We start from the raw sequence: 13,570 nt of genomic DNA on the forward strand, positions 1-13,570 counted from the left end.
CTCCCACCTTGGCCTCCCAAAATGCTGAGAATATAGGCATGAGCCACTGCACCAGGCCTAATGTCCTGATTTTATAAATCCCAAAACTAGGGCCCAGAGAGAAGAGACAAAATTAAGATCACCATACTGGTTAGTATCTGAAGTAATACTGACTCTTTTCACACCTAATCCAAAGGTTTTTCAGCTACCTCAGGTTGCCTCTCATCTTCCAGCGGACACCATCCAGCACCTTTCAGACACTGGCAAAGGAGCAGTGTTTCAAAATTACTTTCCAAATGGCCTCCTACAAGGCAGTCCTCAGACAGAAGCAAGGTTCTGCATCTTAAGCCTTCCTTGGTTTCTTAGGTTCCAAAGCTGTTTCTATCAGTCTCCAAGCAACCAACTCTTTAGAATTCCATGAGTCTACTCAGAGAACTTGTGCGTTCAGTCAGGGGTATCTTCAACTATTTATTAAATTTCCTTCTTTGTAAACTGAGCTTTGTGAAATTGCATCTTATTTATGGTGGTTTCATGGATTTTTTGGTCTTTTTTTTTTTTTTTTTTGAGACAGAGTCTCACTTTGTCTCCCAGGCTGGAGTGCAGTGGTGTGATCTCGGCTCACTGCAACCTCTGCCTCCTGGGTTCAAGCAATTCTCCTGTCTCAGCCTCCCATTATAGGTCACACCACCACACTCCACTAATTTTTGTACTTTTAGTAGAGACGGGGTTTCAGCACTTTGGCCAGGCTGTTCTTGAACTCCTAACCTCAAGTGATGCGCCGCCATGGTGAAACCCTGACTCTACTAAAAATACAAAAATCACTGGCCATGGTGGTGCGTGACTATAATCCCAGCTACTCAAGAGGATGAGGCAGGAGAATAGCTGGAACCCGGGAGCCAGAGGTTGCAGTGAGCTGAGATCAGACCACTGCACTCCAGCCTGGGCGACAGAGCAAGACTCTGTCTTGAAGAAAAAAAAAAATTAAAAAAAGAAAGGTGGCTGAGTGTGGGGTGGCTCACGCCTATAATCCCAATACTCAGGGAGGCCAAGGTGGGAGGATTGCTTAAGCCAGGAGTTTGAGACCAGGCAACATAGGGAGACCCCGTCTGTACAAACAGTCTAAAAAATTAGCCAGGTGTGGTGGTGCATGCCTGTGGTCCCAGGTACTCGGGAGGCTGAGGTGGGAGGACTGCCTAAGCCTGGGAGGTTGAGGCTGTAGTGAGCTATGATTGCACCACTGCACTCCAGCCTGGATAACACAGTGAGACACCCGTCTTAAACAAACAAACAAACAAATACTATGCATAAAACTGCAAGGCTCAAGAAACAACAGTTTGAAGTAGTTAGATGTGTGTGTTCTTTGATTTTCATGTCTCATCTATTCTGTTTTTTTTTTTTTTTTTTAAGAGATGAGGTATTGCTCTGTTGCCCAAGCTGGTATTGGGCTCCTCCTGGGCTCAAGCAATCTCCTGCCTAGGCCTCCCTCCGAACAGCTGGAACTACAGGCATGCACCACTGCACCCAGCAACTGGGGTAGTGTTTGACTAGTCTTTTTTAAAAATATGTTAATATCTTGGCAAAAAGTATATTTATACTGTTCTCTAACCTTTTTTCATCAGTTTCATGGAAAAATGCTCATCATATATTCTTCTGCTATATAACTTTAAACGGTTACGCTGCTTTCCTTTATGACATCACAATTAAACCGGTTAAACCAAATTCATATTGCTAACTTGTTTCTAATTTTTCTCTATTAAAATGATATGATAAGCATCCTTGTAGCCAAATATTTATACAATTCATGAAGCTTTACTTAAAAGAAATTCCTAGACATGGAACTGTGAGTCAGAGAGAATGGATCTTTTATATATTTTTGCATAGATTGCCATGAAAAGGTCATACCAGTTTATACATCCACCAATGTATGAGTTTCTTTTCCAAATCTTCTTCAACATCCTGTGAGAGACAGTCAAAGCATAGCTGTTCAGAGCCCAGGCTTGAGAATCAGATTTCAAAGGTATGAATCCTCTCCGTTTTTCTTTATCCTTTCTTTCTTTTTTTTTTTTTTTGAGATGGAGTCTCGCTCTGTCGCCCAGGCTGGAGTGCATTGGCGCGATCTTGGCTCACTGCAAGCTCTGCCTCCCGGGTTCACGCCGTTCTCCTGCCTCACCCTCCCGAGTAGCTGGGACTACAGGTGCCTGCCACCACGCCCGGCTAATTTTTTGTATTTCTTTTTTTTCAATAGAGATGGGGTTTCACCGTGTTAGCCAGAATGATGTTGATCTCCTGACCTCATGATCCGCCTGCCTCAGCCTCCCAAAGTGCTGGGTTTATAGGCGTGAGCCACCCCGCCTGGCCCCTTTTGCTCTTTAGAGACAGGGTCTTGCTGTGTTGTCCAGGTTGGTCTCAAACTCCTGGCCTTAAGCAATCCTGCCACCTCAGCCTCCAAGTAAACTGGAATTGCAGGCAGAAGCCACCTTGCCCAATTTCCACTTTCTTTTTCTTTTTTTTTTTTTTTTGAGACGGAGTCTCGCTCTGTCACCCAGGCTGGAGTGCAGTGGCCAGATCTCAGCTCACTGCAACGCTCCCGGGTTTACGCCATTTTCCTGCCTCAGCCTCCCGAGTAGCTGGGATTACAGGCACCCACCACCTCGCCTGGCTAGTTTTTTGTATGTTTTAGTAGAGACGGGGTTTCACTGTGTTAGCCAGGATGGTCTCGATCTCCTGACCTCGTGATCTGCCCGTCTCGGCCTCCCAAAGTGCTGGGATTACAGGCTTGAGCTACCGTGCCGGCCAATTTCCACTTTCTAGCTGTGTTATCTTCAGAAAATTAGTTACATTATCTGGGCCTTAATTTACTAATAGGGTTCTTGTAAGTATTAACAATTAGTTACTATTGACAGGTGAAGAAGGTGGGCCTCTGGGTTAGGAGGACTTGGAGAACTTCGCTGTCTAGCTAAAGGATTGTAAATGCACCAATCAGCACTCTGTCTCTAGCTAAAGGTTTGTAAACACACCAATCAGCACTTGGTAAAAAACGGACCAATCAGCACTCTGTAAAATGGACCAATAAGAACTCTGTAAAACGGACCAGTCAGCGCTCTGGAAAACGGGCCAATCAGCAGGATGTGGGCAGGGCCAAATAAGGGAATAAAAGCTTGCCCTGTCACCACCATTGGTTTGCCCAGCTAGCAGTGCCAAACAGAGTGGGTTTTCTTCTTTGCTGTGGGGTCCTTTTGCTCTTACGCGGTAAATCTTGCTCTTGCTCACTCTTGGATTCGTACTGCGTTTAAAAGCTGTAACACCGCGAAGGTCTGCAGCTTCATTCCTGAAGCCAGTGAGACTACGAACCCACTGGGAGGAACAAACAACTCTGGAGTGCCCTGCCTTTATGAGCTCTTAACACTCACTGTGAAGGTCTGTGGCTTTACTCCTGAAGTCAGCAAGATCACCAACCCACTAGAAGGAAGAAACTTGGGACACATCTGAACATCGGAAGGAACAAGCTCCGGACACACCATCTTTAAGAACTGTAACATTCACTGCGAGGGTTTGCAACTTCATTCTTGAAGTCAGCGAGACCAGGAACCCACTGGAAGGAACCAATTCCGGACACACTATTATTTACTTTCTTTAGTTCCTGAGACTTCTGTGCACCGAATATACTTGGTGTGCCACAGAACCTATACAAAGGTAATTAGAACAAACAGGAAATTGTAAGATTAATGACATGGGACATGAGCATTTGGAATGAGATACAAAAGGCTTAACTTGAGGACAGCTGTATTAGAAGCAGAGGCAAACAGGTTTTGTGGGTGTGAAGCTTATGCATTTATAGGTTTCTCTAATTACAAAGATGGGAAATTATAAAATCAGGTACAAGGGCTTGGGAGGGGTCTAAACCTAAGTTTGATGGAAAAAAAAAAACAACCCTCTGGTTGGAACCAATAGCTTATGAAAAAGTAGAAAAAAGCCCGATGCATGGGGAGCGCCAGTAGTCCCTTGAGGTATTTGAGAGGCTGAGGCAGGAAGATGGCTTGAGCCCAGGAGTTTGGGGCTTGTAAGTGTGCAGTGATGGTAAACCGCCGCTGTACTCCAGGCTGGCAAAGTAGTGAGACTCTGTCTTTTTTTTTTTTTTTTTTTTTTTGAGACGGAGTCTCTCTCTGTCGCCCAGGTTGGAGTGCGGTGGCGCGACCTCGGCTCACTGCAAGCCCCGCCTCTTGGGTTCACGCCATTCTCCTGCCTCAGCCTCCCGAGTAGCTGGGACTACAGGCGCCCGCCACCACGCCCGGCTAATTTTTTTGTGTTTTTATTAGAGATGGGGTTTCACCGTGTTAGCCAGGATGGTCTCGATCTCCTGACCCCGTGATCCGCCTGCCTCGGCCTCCCAAAGTGCTGGGATTACAGGCGTGTGCCACCGCGCCCGGCCGACCCTGGTTTTTTTTTTTCCTTTCTTTTTTTTTTAAAAAGTTGACTGAATGGAACAAAAATGAGAAACCAGTGTAAGAAGATAATAACTACTGGCCGAGCGCAGTGGCTCACGCCTGAAAATCCCAGCACTTTGGGAGGCTGAGGTGGGCGGATCACAAAGTCAGGAGTTCGAGAAATAACTATTACCTCATTTGACTATTTTTACACCTGTAAGGAATGAAGCTCAGAGGTCACACAGGAAGAAGCCAGCACCCTTCGGTGTGGGATTGATGTGGAGGATAGGCATATACAGAGAACACACAAGCAAAACACCATGGTGCAGATTTTGACAGAAAAGCTCTATGATTAGTAATGAGTGTGAATTATTCAACAAAGTGATCAAAACCAACTTCAGTCCTGCATTCCTCTTTGCCATCAGGAGTTTGGCGCCTCGAGACTGCCCATTCCGCCGGCCAGCAAGCTTCTGAAAAGCAAAACTAGGAAGTTGCTTTCCAACATAAAGTGGAGGTTTCAACACAGCAGACTTTAAGCAAGTTCAAGTGTGTCTGTATTTGGTCGGGCTGATAGGCTGGACTCCGGCCTTCCCAGCTCAGGTTAGCAGACTCCTCTGCCCTAGTGGGCGCTTAGCCTGCGACGGTAGCCTTAGATGATCTCTAACAAGCTTCTTTCTCCCCACTTCCGTTCACTTGTTGCCAGGTCAAATTCAAAATGGCCTCATCTCCTGCTGTCCTTCGAGCGTCCCGGCTGTACCCATGGAGCCTGAAGAGTTGGGCGCAGTTGCTGAGGTCTCCACAGATGAAGCAGGTTGGCCGGATCATTAGGGTTCCTGCTCGGATGGCGGCGACGCTGATCCTGGAGCCCGCCGGCCGCTGCTGCTGGGACGAGCCGGTGCGAATCGCGGTGCGCGGCCTAGCTCCGGTGCAGCCGGTCACGCTGCGCGCGTCCCTGCGAGACGAGAAGGGCGCGCTTTTCCAGGCCCACGCGCGCTACCGCGCCGACGCCCACGGCGAGCTGGACCTGGAGCGCGAGCCCGCGCTGGGCGGCAGCTTCGCGGGGCTTGAGCCCATGGGGCTGCTCTGGGCCTTGGAGCCCGAGAAACCCTTGCTGCGGCTGGTCAAGCGCGACGTGCGAACGCCCTTGGCGGTGGAGCTGGAGGTGCTGGAGGGCCACGACCCCGAGCCTGGGCGGCTGCTGTGCCGGGCGCGGCAGGAGCGCGACTTCCTCCCGCCAGGGGTGCGGCGCGAGCCGGTGCGCGCGGGCCGGGTGCGCGGGACTCTTTTCCTACCGCCAGGTGAGTCACCTCTGCTAATACTTCCCGTCTGCCCAACCCTGTTCCTGTGCTTTTCACTGTGTGTGTGTGTGTGTGTGTGTGTGTGTTGTGTGTGTGTGTGTGTGTTCGCTCTTTTCACTTTGTTTGTGTCTCTCCCCTCCCCCACACACCCTCGGACTATATTCCTACCGCCAGGTGAGTCACCTCTGCTAATACTTCCCGTCTGCCCAACCCTGTTCCTGTGCTTTTCACTGTGTGTGTGTGTGTGTGTGTGTGTGTGTGTGGTGTGTGTGTGTGTGTGTGTGTTCGCTCTTTTCACTTTGTTTGTGTCTCTCCCCTCCCCCACACACCCTCGGACTATGTTGCCCAGGCGGGTCTTGAACTCTTGGTCTCAAGCTATCCTCCCACCTCTGCCTCCCTAAGAGCTGGGATTACAGGGTGAGCCACCGCGCCCGGCCCTCTGAGGGGAGTTACACTTACTTTTTTATTTTTTATTTTTTCGTGCCTGCGCTTTTCACACGGAGAAAGGATGTGGCTTCCAACATTCCGAAGGTTAGTGTGAGGAGACAGGAATGGAATGGAAGGCTGGTTGGGGACGTGCCTCTGCCACTCCAAAACTGAGAGGTCCCTCAACCTAGTGTTCAGTTAAAAGACATTGTAAGGGCGGGGCGCGGTGGCTCAGGCCTGTAATCCCAGCACTTTGGGAGGCCCAGGTGGGCGGGTCATGAGATGAAGAGATCGAGGCCATCCTGGCTACCACCGTGAAACCCGGTCTCTACTGAAAATACAAAAAATTAGCCGGGCGTGGTAGCGGGAGCCTGTAGTCCCAGCTACTCAGGAGGCTGAGGCAGGAGAATGACTTGAACCCGGGAGGCAGAGTTTGCAGTGAGCCGAGATCGCGCCACTGTACTCCAGCCTGGGTGGCAGAGCAAGACTCTGTCTCAAAAAACAAACAAAAAACAACAACAAAAAAAATTGTAAGGAAAGGGAAAAGACACTTACAATATTAAAAACAAACAAGAAAACAAACAAACAAAAAACAGGCCGTGCCTGGTGGCTAACACCTGTAGCACTTTGGGAGGCTGAGGCAGGCGGATCACCTGAGGTCAGGAGTTCAAGAGCAGCCTGGCCAACGTGGTGAAAACCCTGTCTTTACTAAAAATACAAAAATTAGCCAGGCGTGGTAGTGTAACACCTGTAATCCCAGCCAGTCAGGAGACTGAGGCGGGAGAATCGCTGGAACCCGGGAGGCAGAGGTTGCAGTGAACCAAGATCACACCATTGTACTCCAGCCTGGGGGACAAAGAGTGAATCTCCATCTAAAAAAAAACAAAAACAACCACAACCACCAAAAAAAAGGGTAGTTTCAATTTTTTAATGTTCTTATGTATTGACCAGGAAGCCACTTTTTTTTTTTTTTAAACAAAAAGAATTCCGACTGGTTTTCTCACTATATTTCCATGGCAGCCAGGAGGTGCCAGGTGGCTGGGCCTGTGAGGGCACGGAGGTTACGGTGCCTGCCTGCCCGCCCTTGCTCCAGCTGCAGATGCTGCCCCCTGCAGGGCCTGTTCGTTCCTGCTGCCTAGCTCCCCGCTGCCTGTCTATGATCTCCCCCCTGTTGTCACTCCAGGAGGGCAGCCACCACCTTGTGCAGGGTAGGACCAGGTACTGATTGTGGCCTCTCCTCTTGGCCTCGAATGGTATGGTTGTCATCAGTGAGCAAGTCCCCAAAGACCACGGTCTTGTCCATTGTCAGGATGATTTGCTCCACAAGCTGGGGCTCCAGGTGCTGCTCTACCCAGCGGTGCTTCTCACGCACACAGTGGTCATACTTGGGCAGGGGCTGGTGCAGTATGTAGACCTCTGTGTTTTGCATGTGCTTCATCTCTCGCAAGGCCCTCCGTGATTGGGCTCCGCGTCTAGGGAAAAGCCTAGGGCTTCACACCCATGGGCCTCTTTATCCACCAGGTCGGGCAGCAGGGTGCGGTACTGCTTCCAGACCAGGAAGCTGCGGCGCTGCTGCAGTGTCACAGGCAGCTCCCTGAGGAGGGGCGGCTGAAGTCCCGCAGGAGGCCGTCTGGAAGCTGCCAGCACGCGGTCCCTGTCCATCAGCACACGCCTGGGCTGTGCTCATGGCTGCTGGGGCACTGGGGTTTCTCGGGATCCTAGGGACATGGGGCCCACAAATGCTCTTTTAAAAGTTTCTCATTTTTGCAACTTTTCTTTCAACTCCCACAGTATGTTCAGGTTTATGTAAATTAGCATTTACAATAGGAAGGCCTCTTGCTGTCCAATGGAAATTTGAGGTTACTGGATACTTTTATTACATAAAGAGCAATCAGCCAATGTAAAAATGAAATGATGCTTATCCTTATTAATAATCAAAGAAATGCAAAATAAAACAACAGAGTACATTTCACACCCTCAGAGGTGGCAGACTTTTAGAAGCCAGCATTACCAATTGCTGACCAGTGTGTGGAGGAAAGGAAACTCCACGCTGCTAGAAGGAGTGAACATGTTCATCTACTCTGGGAAACAATGTGTCTTAACTTACACAGTTAAGTATCTTATTCTACTGGTACATGTGCACCAGGAGGCGTATTCCTTATAAGAGGAAAGCCATTGCAGATGAGCAGTCTGGGTTAATTTAAAAAAAGAGCAAAGCCAACTGGAAGCAGCCCAAATGTCCATCAACAATAGAACAGATTAATAAACTGAGGTATATTTCCAGCAGTGAAAGTGATGGAACTACAGCTACAAGAATCAACATCTATCAAGATATACAAAATAAAAGGAAAAAAAGAACATGGATGAATCTCCAAACCACTGTTGAGTGAAACAGTCAAAACCTAGGAGAACACATTCAGTGTCATTCCATTTATATAAAATGCAAAAAATAGGCAAAATAAAATATTAAGGTACATATCTAAGTGTTAATACTATAAAAACCAAGAGAGTGATACACAGAAAGTCCAGGATACTGGAAAGTGAGGAAAGGGCACAGGGGGTAGGGGGTCTGTGGGACTTTGATGGCTTGAGGGTATCAGCACTGAACTGTTTCTTGAAGTGTTGCCCATAAGGTGTTTACATTCTTTTTTTTTTTTTTCTCTTGAGACAGCATCTGGCTCTTTCCCCCAGGCTGGAGTGCAGTGGTGCAATCTTAGCTCACTGCATCCTCTGCCTCCCGGGTTCAAGTGATTCTCCTCCCTCAGCCTCCCGAGTAGCTGGGATTACAGGTGCCCGCCACCACACCCGGTTAATTTTTGTATTTCTAGTAGAGACGGTTTCATCATGTTGGCCAGGCTGGTCTCGAATTCCTGATCTCAGGTGACCCACCCGTCTCAGCCTTCCAAAGGGCTGGGATTACAGGAGTGAGCCACTGCACCCGGCCTGCATTATTTATTTTTCTTGTGTGAAATACAACCCTTTAATGTAAATGGTAAAAATATTCAGTGGGTGGAGTCATTTGGAATGAGTACCGTTTTGAGTCTGTCTCCGTTGAATAAGTGCATTCTGTTGAGTGCACTGGAGAGGCATTTGTGTTTTGTACGTAGCAGTCTTTCTTGCTGTTTGTTGGTGGCGCACCATTAAATGGATTCATTCACCAGTCAAAGGACATATGGGTTGTTTCCAGTCTTTGGCTATAATGAGTAAAGTCACTATCAACACTTGCCAGAAGTTTCTGGACGAACACAGGTTTTCATTTCTCGTGGGAATATAACCTAGGAGTGGGATTGCTGGGTCACATGTATGGTAAGTGTGTATTTAACTTGATAAGAAACCATCCAGCTGTTTCAGGAATAGCTTAGCTTTGCGTTTTGTTTTGTTTCTTTCCAAGAACCCGGGCCCTTTCCTGGGATTGTGGACATGTTCGGAACTGGAGGTGGCCTGCTGGAGTATCGGGCTAGTCTGCTGGCTGGGAAGGGTTTTGCTGTGCTGGCTCTGGCTTATTATAACTATGAAGACCTCCCCAAGACCATGGACATCCTCCATCTGGAGTACTTTGAAGAAGCTGTGAACTACTTGCTCAGTCATCCTGAGGTTAGCTCTTCTCTCAGATTTACGGGCTATGATGTATCAGGTCTCTTCTTGAATGGTCTGCGTGTTCACAGAAGTTGGCCCATTCATGGCAGCCATTCCCTACCCCAACACACACTACCTTTTTAAGTCACTTCTTTTTTTTTTTTTTTTTTGAGATGGAGTTTCGCTCTGTCGCCCAGGCTGTAGTGCAGTGGCCGGATCCCAGCTCACTGCAAGCTCCGCCTCCCAGGTTCACGCCATTCTCCTGCCTCAGCCTCCCGAGTAGCTGGGACTACAGGCGCCCGCCACCTCACCTGGCTAGTTTTTTGTATGTTTTTTAGTAGAGACGGGGTTTCACCGTGTTAGCCAGGATGGTCTCGATCTCCCGACCTTGTGAGCCGCCCGTCTCGGCCTCCCAAAGTGCTGGGATTACAGACTTGAGCCACCGCGCCCGGCCTTAAGTCACTTCTTACAGTTTCTTTCTTTTTTTTTTTTTTTGAGATGGAGTCACACTCTGTTGCCAGACTGGAGTCCAGTGTTGTGATCTTGGCTTACTGCAGCCTCCACATCCCAAGTTCAAGTGATTCTTGTGCCTCAGCTTCCCGAGTAGCTGGGATTACAGGCACCTGCCACCATGCCCAGCTAATTTTTGTGTTGTTAGTAGAAGTGGGGTTTCACAATGTTGGTCAGGCTGGTCTTGAACTCCTGACTTCAAATGATCCACCCGCCTTGGCCTCCCAAAGTGCTGGATTACAGGCATGAGCCCCTATGCCTGGCCTAATTTTTGTATTTTTTTTTTTTTTAGTAGAGATGGGATTTTGCCGTGTTGGCCAGGCTGGTCTCAAACTCCTGACCTCAAGTGATCTGCCCACCTCGGCCTCCCAGAGTGCTGGAATTACAGGTGTGAGCCACCATACTTGGCCTCTTAAAGACAGTTTCTATGCAATTCTATGTTACTATATTTTCTGCTAATGAATATACTCATAGTTGGTATTACACAATTTTAAATTCCAGTATGTTTTTTCTTTCTTTTTTTTTTTTTTTTTTGAGATGGAGTCTTGCTGTGTCACCTAGGCTGGAGTGCAATGGCATGATCTAGGCTTACTGCAACCTGCACCTCCCGGGTTCAATCGATTCTCCTGCCGCAGGCTCCCGAGTAGCTGGGACTACAGGTGCATGCCACTACTGCCTGGCTAATTTTTGTATTTGTAGTAGAGACGGGGTTTCACCATGTTGGCCAGGCTGGTCTCAAACTCCTGACCTCAAGTGATCCACCCGCCTCAGCCTCCCAAAGTGTTGGGATTACAGGCGTGAGCCACCACACCCGGCCATGAGATGATGTACTTGTTGATGATGACTCAGTTTAGTTATGACAGTGGGAATGGGTGGCTCAGGTGGGAGAGAGAAAAAGATCATGGGAGATACGAGATTAAGGAACTGAGAAACCGGAGTGGTTGATAGATCTTCCACATGGTTATCACCAAGAGTGGTGATGGAGAAATTATGGAAAGGAAGAGATAGAGTGGGGGTAAATTCCCAAAGCTGCAAATCTGGGTAAATGGTAGAACCCAGATTCAGACTCAGGTTCAAGTAACTTCCAGGGTGGGCACAACTCACCGTGTTTCACTGTTTGTGGAGTCATTCTTCTTCTTTTTCCTTGTCCCTTTCTCAGGTAAAAGGTCCAGGAGTTGGGCTGCTTGGAGTTTCCAAAGGGGGTGAGCTCTGCCTTTCCATGGCCTCTTTCCTGAAGGGCATCACGGCTGCTGTCATCATCAATGGCTCTGTGGCCAATGTTGGGGGAACCTTACACTACAAGGGTGAGACCCTGCCCCCGGTGGGCGTCAACAGAAATCGCATCAAGGTGACCAAAGATGGCTATGCAGACATTGTGGATGTCCTGAACAGCCCTTTGGAAGGACCTGACCAGAAGAGCTTCATTCCTGTGGAAAGGGCAGAGAGCACCTTCCTGTTCCTGGTAGGTCAGGATGACCACAACTGGAAGAGTGAGTTCTATGCTAATGAGGCCTGTAAACGCTTGCAGGCCCATGGGAGGAGAAAGCCCCAGATCATCTGTTACGCAGGGGCGGGACACTATATTGAGCCTCCTTACTTCCCGCTGTGCCGGGCTTCCCTGCATGCCTTGGTGGGCAGTGCTATTATCTTCGGAGGGGAGCCCAGGGCTCATGCCATGGCTCAGGTGGATGCTTGGAAACAACTCCAGACTTTCTTCCACAAACACTTGGGTGGCCAAGAGGGGACAATCCCAGCAAAACTGTAATTTTTATTTGATCCTCTCTGTTGCTAATCTCTCCTGGAAACATCTGCCACATTTAGTGTGTGTATGTGTATTCATTCTTTTCTTTTTAATAACTACTTAAAGTTTCTTCCCCTCATTATTAAAATGAATTTACCAGTAAGAATGAGTTTTGAAGATTTTTATAAACTGTACACTTGATCAGTTTGGGAAGGGAGTAACTGCAGAAAACACAAGAAATGGAAAAAGTCTCCCTATCTGAACACACAACTGATAAGGCTTTAGTTCTGAAAGGAAAAGTGAGTAACATCAATTAACAGTGTCTGGTACATAAATGGAGTTCAATAGTTATTTGCTGAATGTGTACAAATGAGCCAGGCATGGTGGCTCACACCTGTAATCCTAGCACTTTGGGAGGCCGAGGTGGGCGGATCACTTGAGGTCAGGAGTTTGAGACCAGCCTGGCCAATGAGGTGAAACCCTGTCTCTACTAAAATACAAAAAATGAGCCGGGCGTGGTGTTACGCACCTGTAGTCCTAGGTACTCGGGAGGCTGAGGCAGGAGAATTGCTTGAACCTAGGAGGTGGAGGTTATAGTGAGAAGAGATTGCACTACTACCCTCCAGCCTGGGCAACGGAGCAAGACTCTGCCTCACAAATAAATTAATTAATTTAATGATTACCTACTGTTGAAGAAAAGCACATAATATAAAAAGTATATCAGGTTTGAGTTTCTCCATTAAGAACGGAAGTTAACATCTTGCCTATAACCTGATTACTAGTTCGATATAAAACCACTAAAAAATTTTCAAAACAAATACATATTTAGTTCTTTGATATCTTCTCCTTCAATTAATAAGGATTCTCCTAGTGCAAATAAATTCTACGTTCCTGTTTATACATAAAGACCTTCAGGATTTAATTGTTTCAAAAGCTGATAAAACATTATTTAGATGAATTACATAAGTGATTTTAATAATGACACGTGAAAACAATTCAGGCTTGGCGTGGTGGCTCATACTTGTAATGCCAGCACTTTGGGAAGCCAAGACCGGTGGATTGCTTGAGCTCAAGAGTTCAAGACAAGCCTGGGCAACATGGGGCGAAACCCTGTCTCAACAAACAAATAGCCAGACACGGTGGCGCATGCCTATAGTCCCAGCTACTTGGGAGGCTGAGATGGGAGAACTGCTTGAACCCGAGAGTCAGAGATTGCAGTGAGCCGAGATCGTGCTACTGCGCTCCAGCCCGGGCGACAGCAAGACACTGTCTCAAAAAAAAAAAAAAAGAAAAGAAAAGACAACCTTTATAACACTTGATATAAATAGTTCCACAATAAACTTGGTTTTCTTAAACCTTAGTTGTATTTAAAGGAAAAAAACCCTTTATTTTCTTTTCTTTCCTTTTTTTTTTTTTTTTTGGAGGCAGGGTCTCACTCTGTTGCCCAGGCTGGAATGCGGTGGCACAGTCACGGCTCACTGCAGCCTCAACCTTGTAGGTTTAAGCTATCCTCCCACCTCAGCCTCCCTAGCAGCTGAGATCACAGGCATACACTACCATGCCTGGCTAATTTTTAATTTTTTGTACAGATGGGGTCTCCCAGTGTTACCCAGGCT

At 47.7% G+C, this 13,570-nt stretch overlaps 1 protein-coding gene and 1 long non-coding RNA gene across 2 annotated transcripts; one reads left to right on the forward strand and one right to left on the reverse strand.

Annotated features, from left to right (window-relative positions):
* Nucleotides 1-1,768: 1,768 nt before the first annotated feature.
* On the reverse strand, nt 1,769-5,727 carry LOC135972009 (uncharacterized). The gene is made up of 2 exons (XR_010588543.1): nt 4,800-5,727; nt 1,769-3,662 (listed from the first exon to the last, which is right to left on the reverse strand). It is a non-coding gene; the product is annotated as an uncharacterized lncRNA (long non-coding RNA).
* On the forward strand, nt 5,110-12,117 carry LOC135972008 (acyl-coenzyme A thioesterase 1). The gene is made up of 3 exons (XM_065549040.2): nt 5,110-5,701; nt 9,519-9,721; nt 11,373-12,117. Exons 1-3 carry the CDS (start codon nt 5,119-5,121, stop codon nt 11,976-11,978), a joined length of 1,392 nt encoding a protein of 463 aa, XP_065405112.1. The 5' UTR covers nt 5,110-5,118; the 3' UTR covers nt 11,979-12,117.
* Nucleotides 12,118-13,570: the final 1,453 nt, after the last annotated feature.

This window comes from Macaca fascicularis, chromosome 7 (assembly GCF_037993035.2).
Source record: "Macaca fascicularis isolate 582-1 chromosome 7, T2T-MFA8v1.1".
Taxonomy (NCBI): Eukaryota; Metazoa; Chordata; class Mammalia; order Primates; family Cercopithecidae; genus Macaca; species Macaca fascicularis.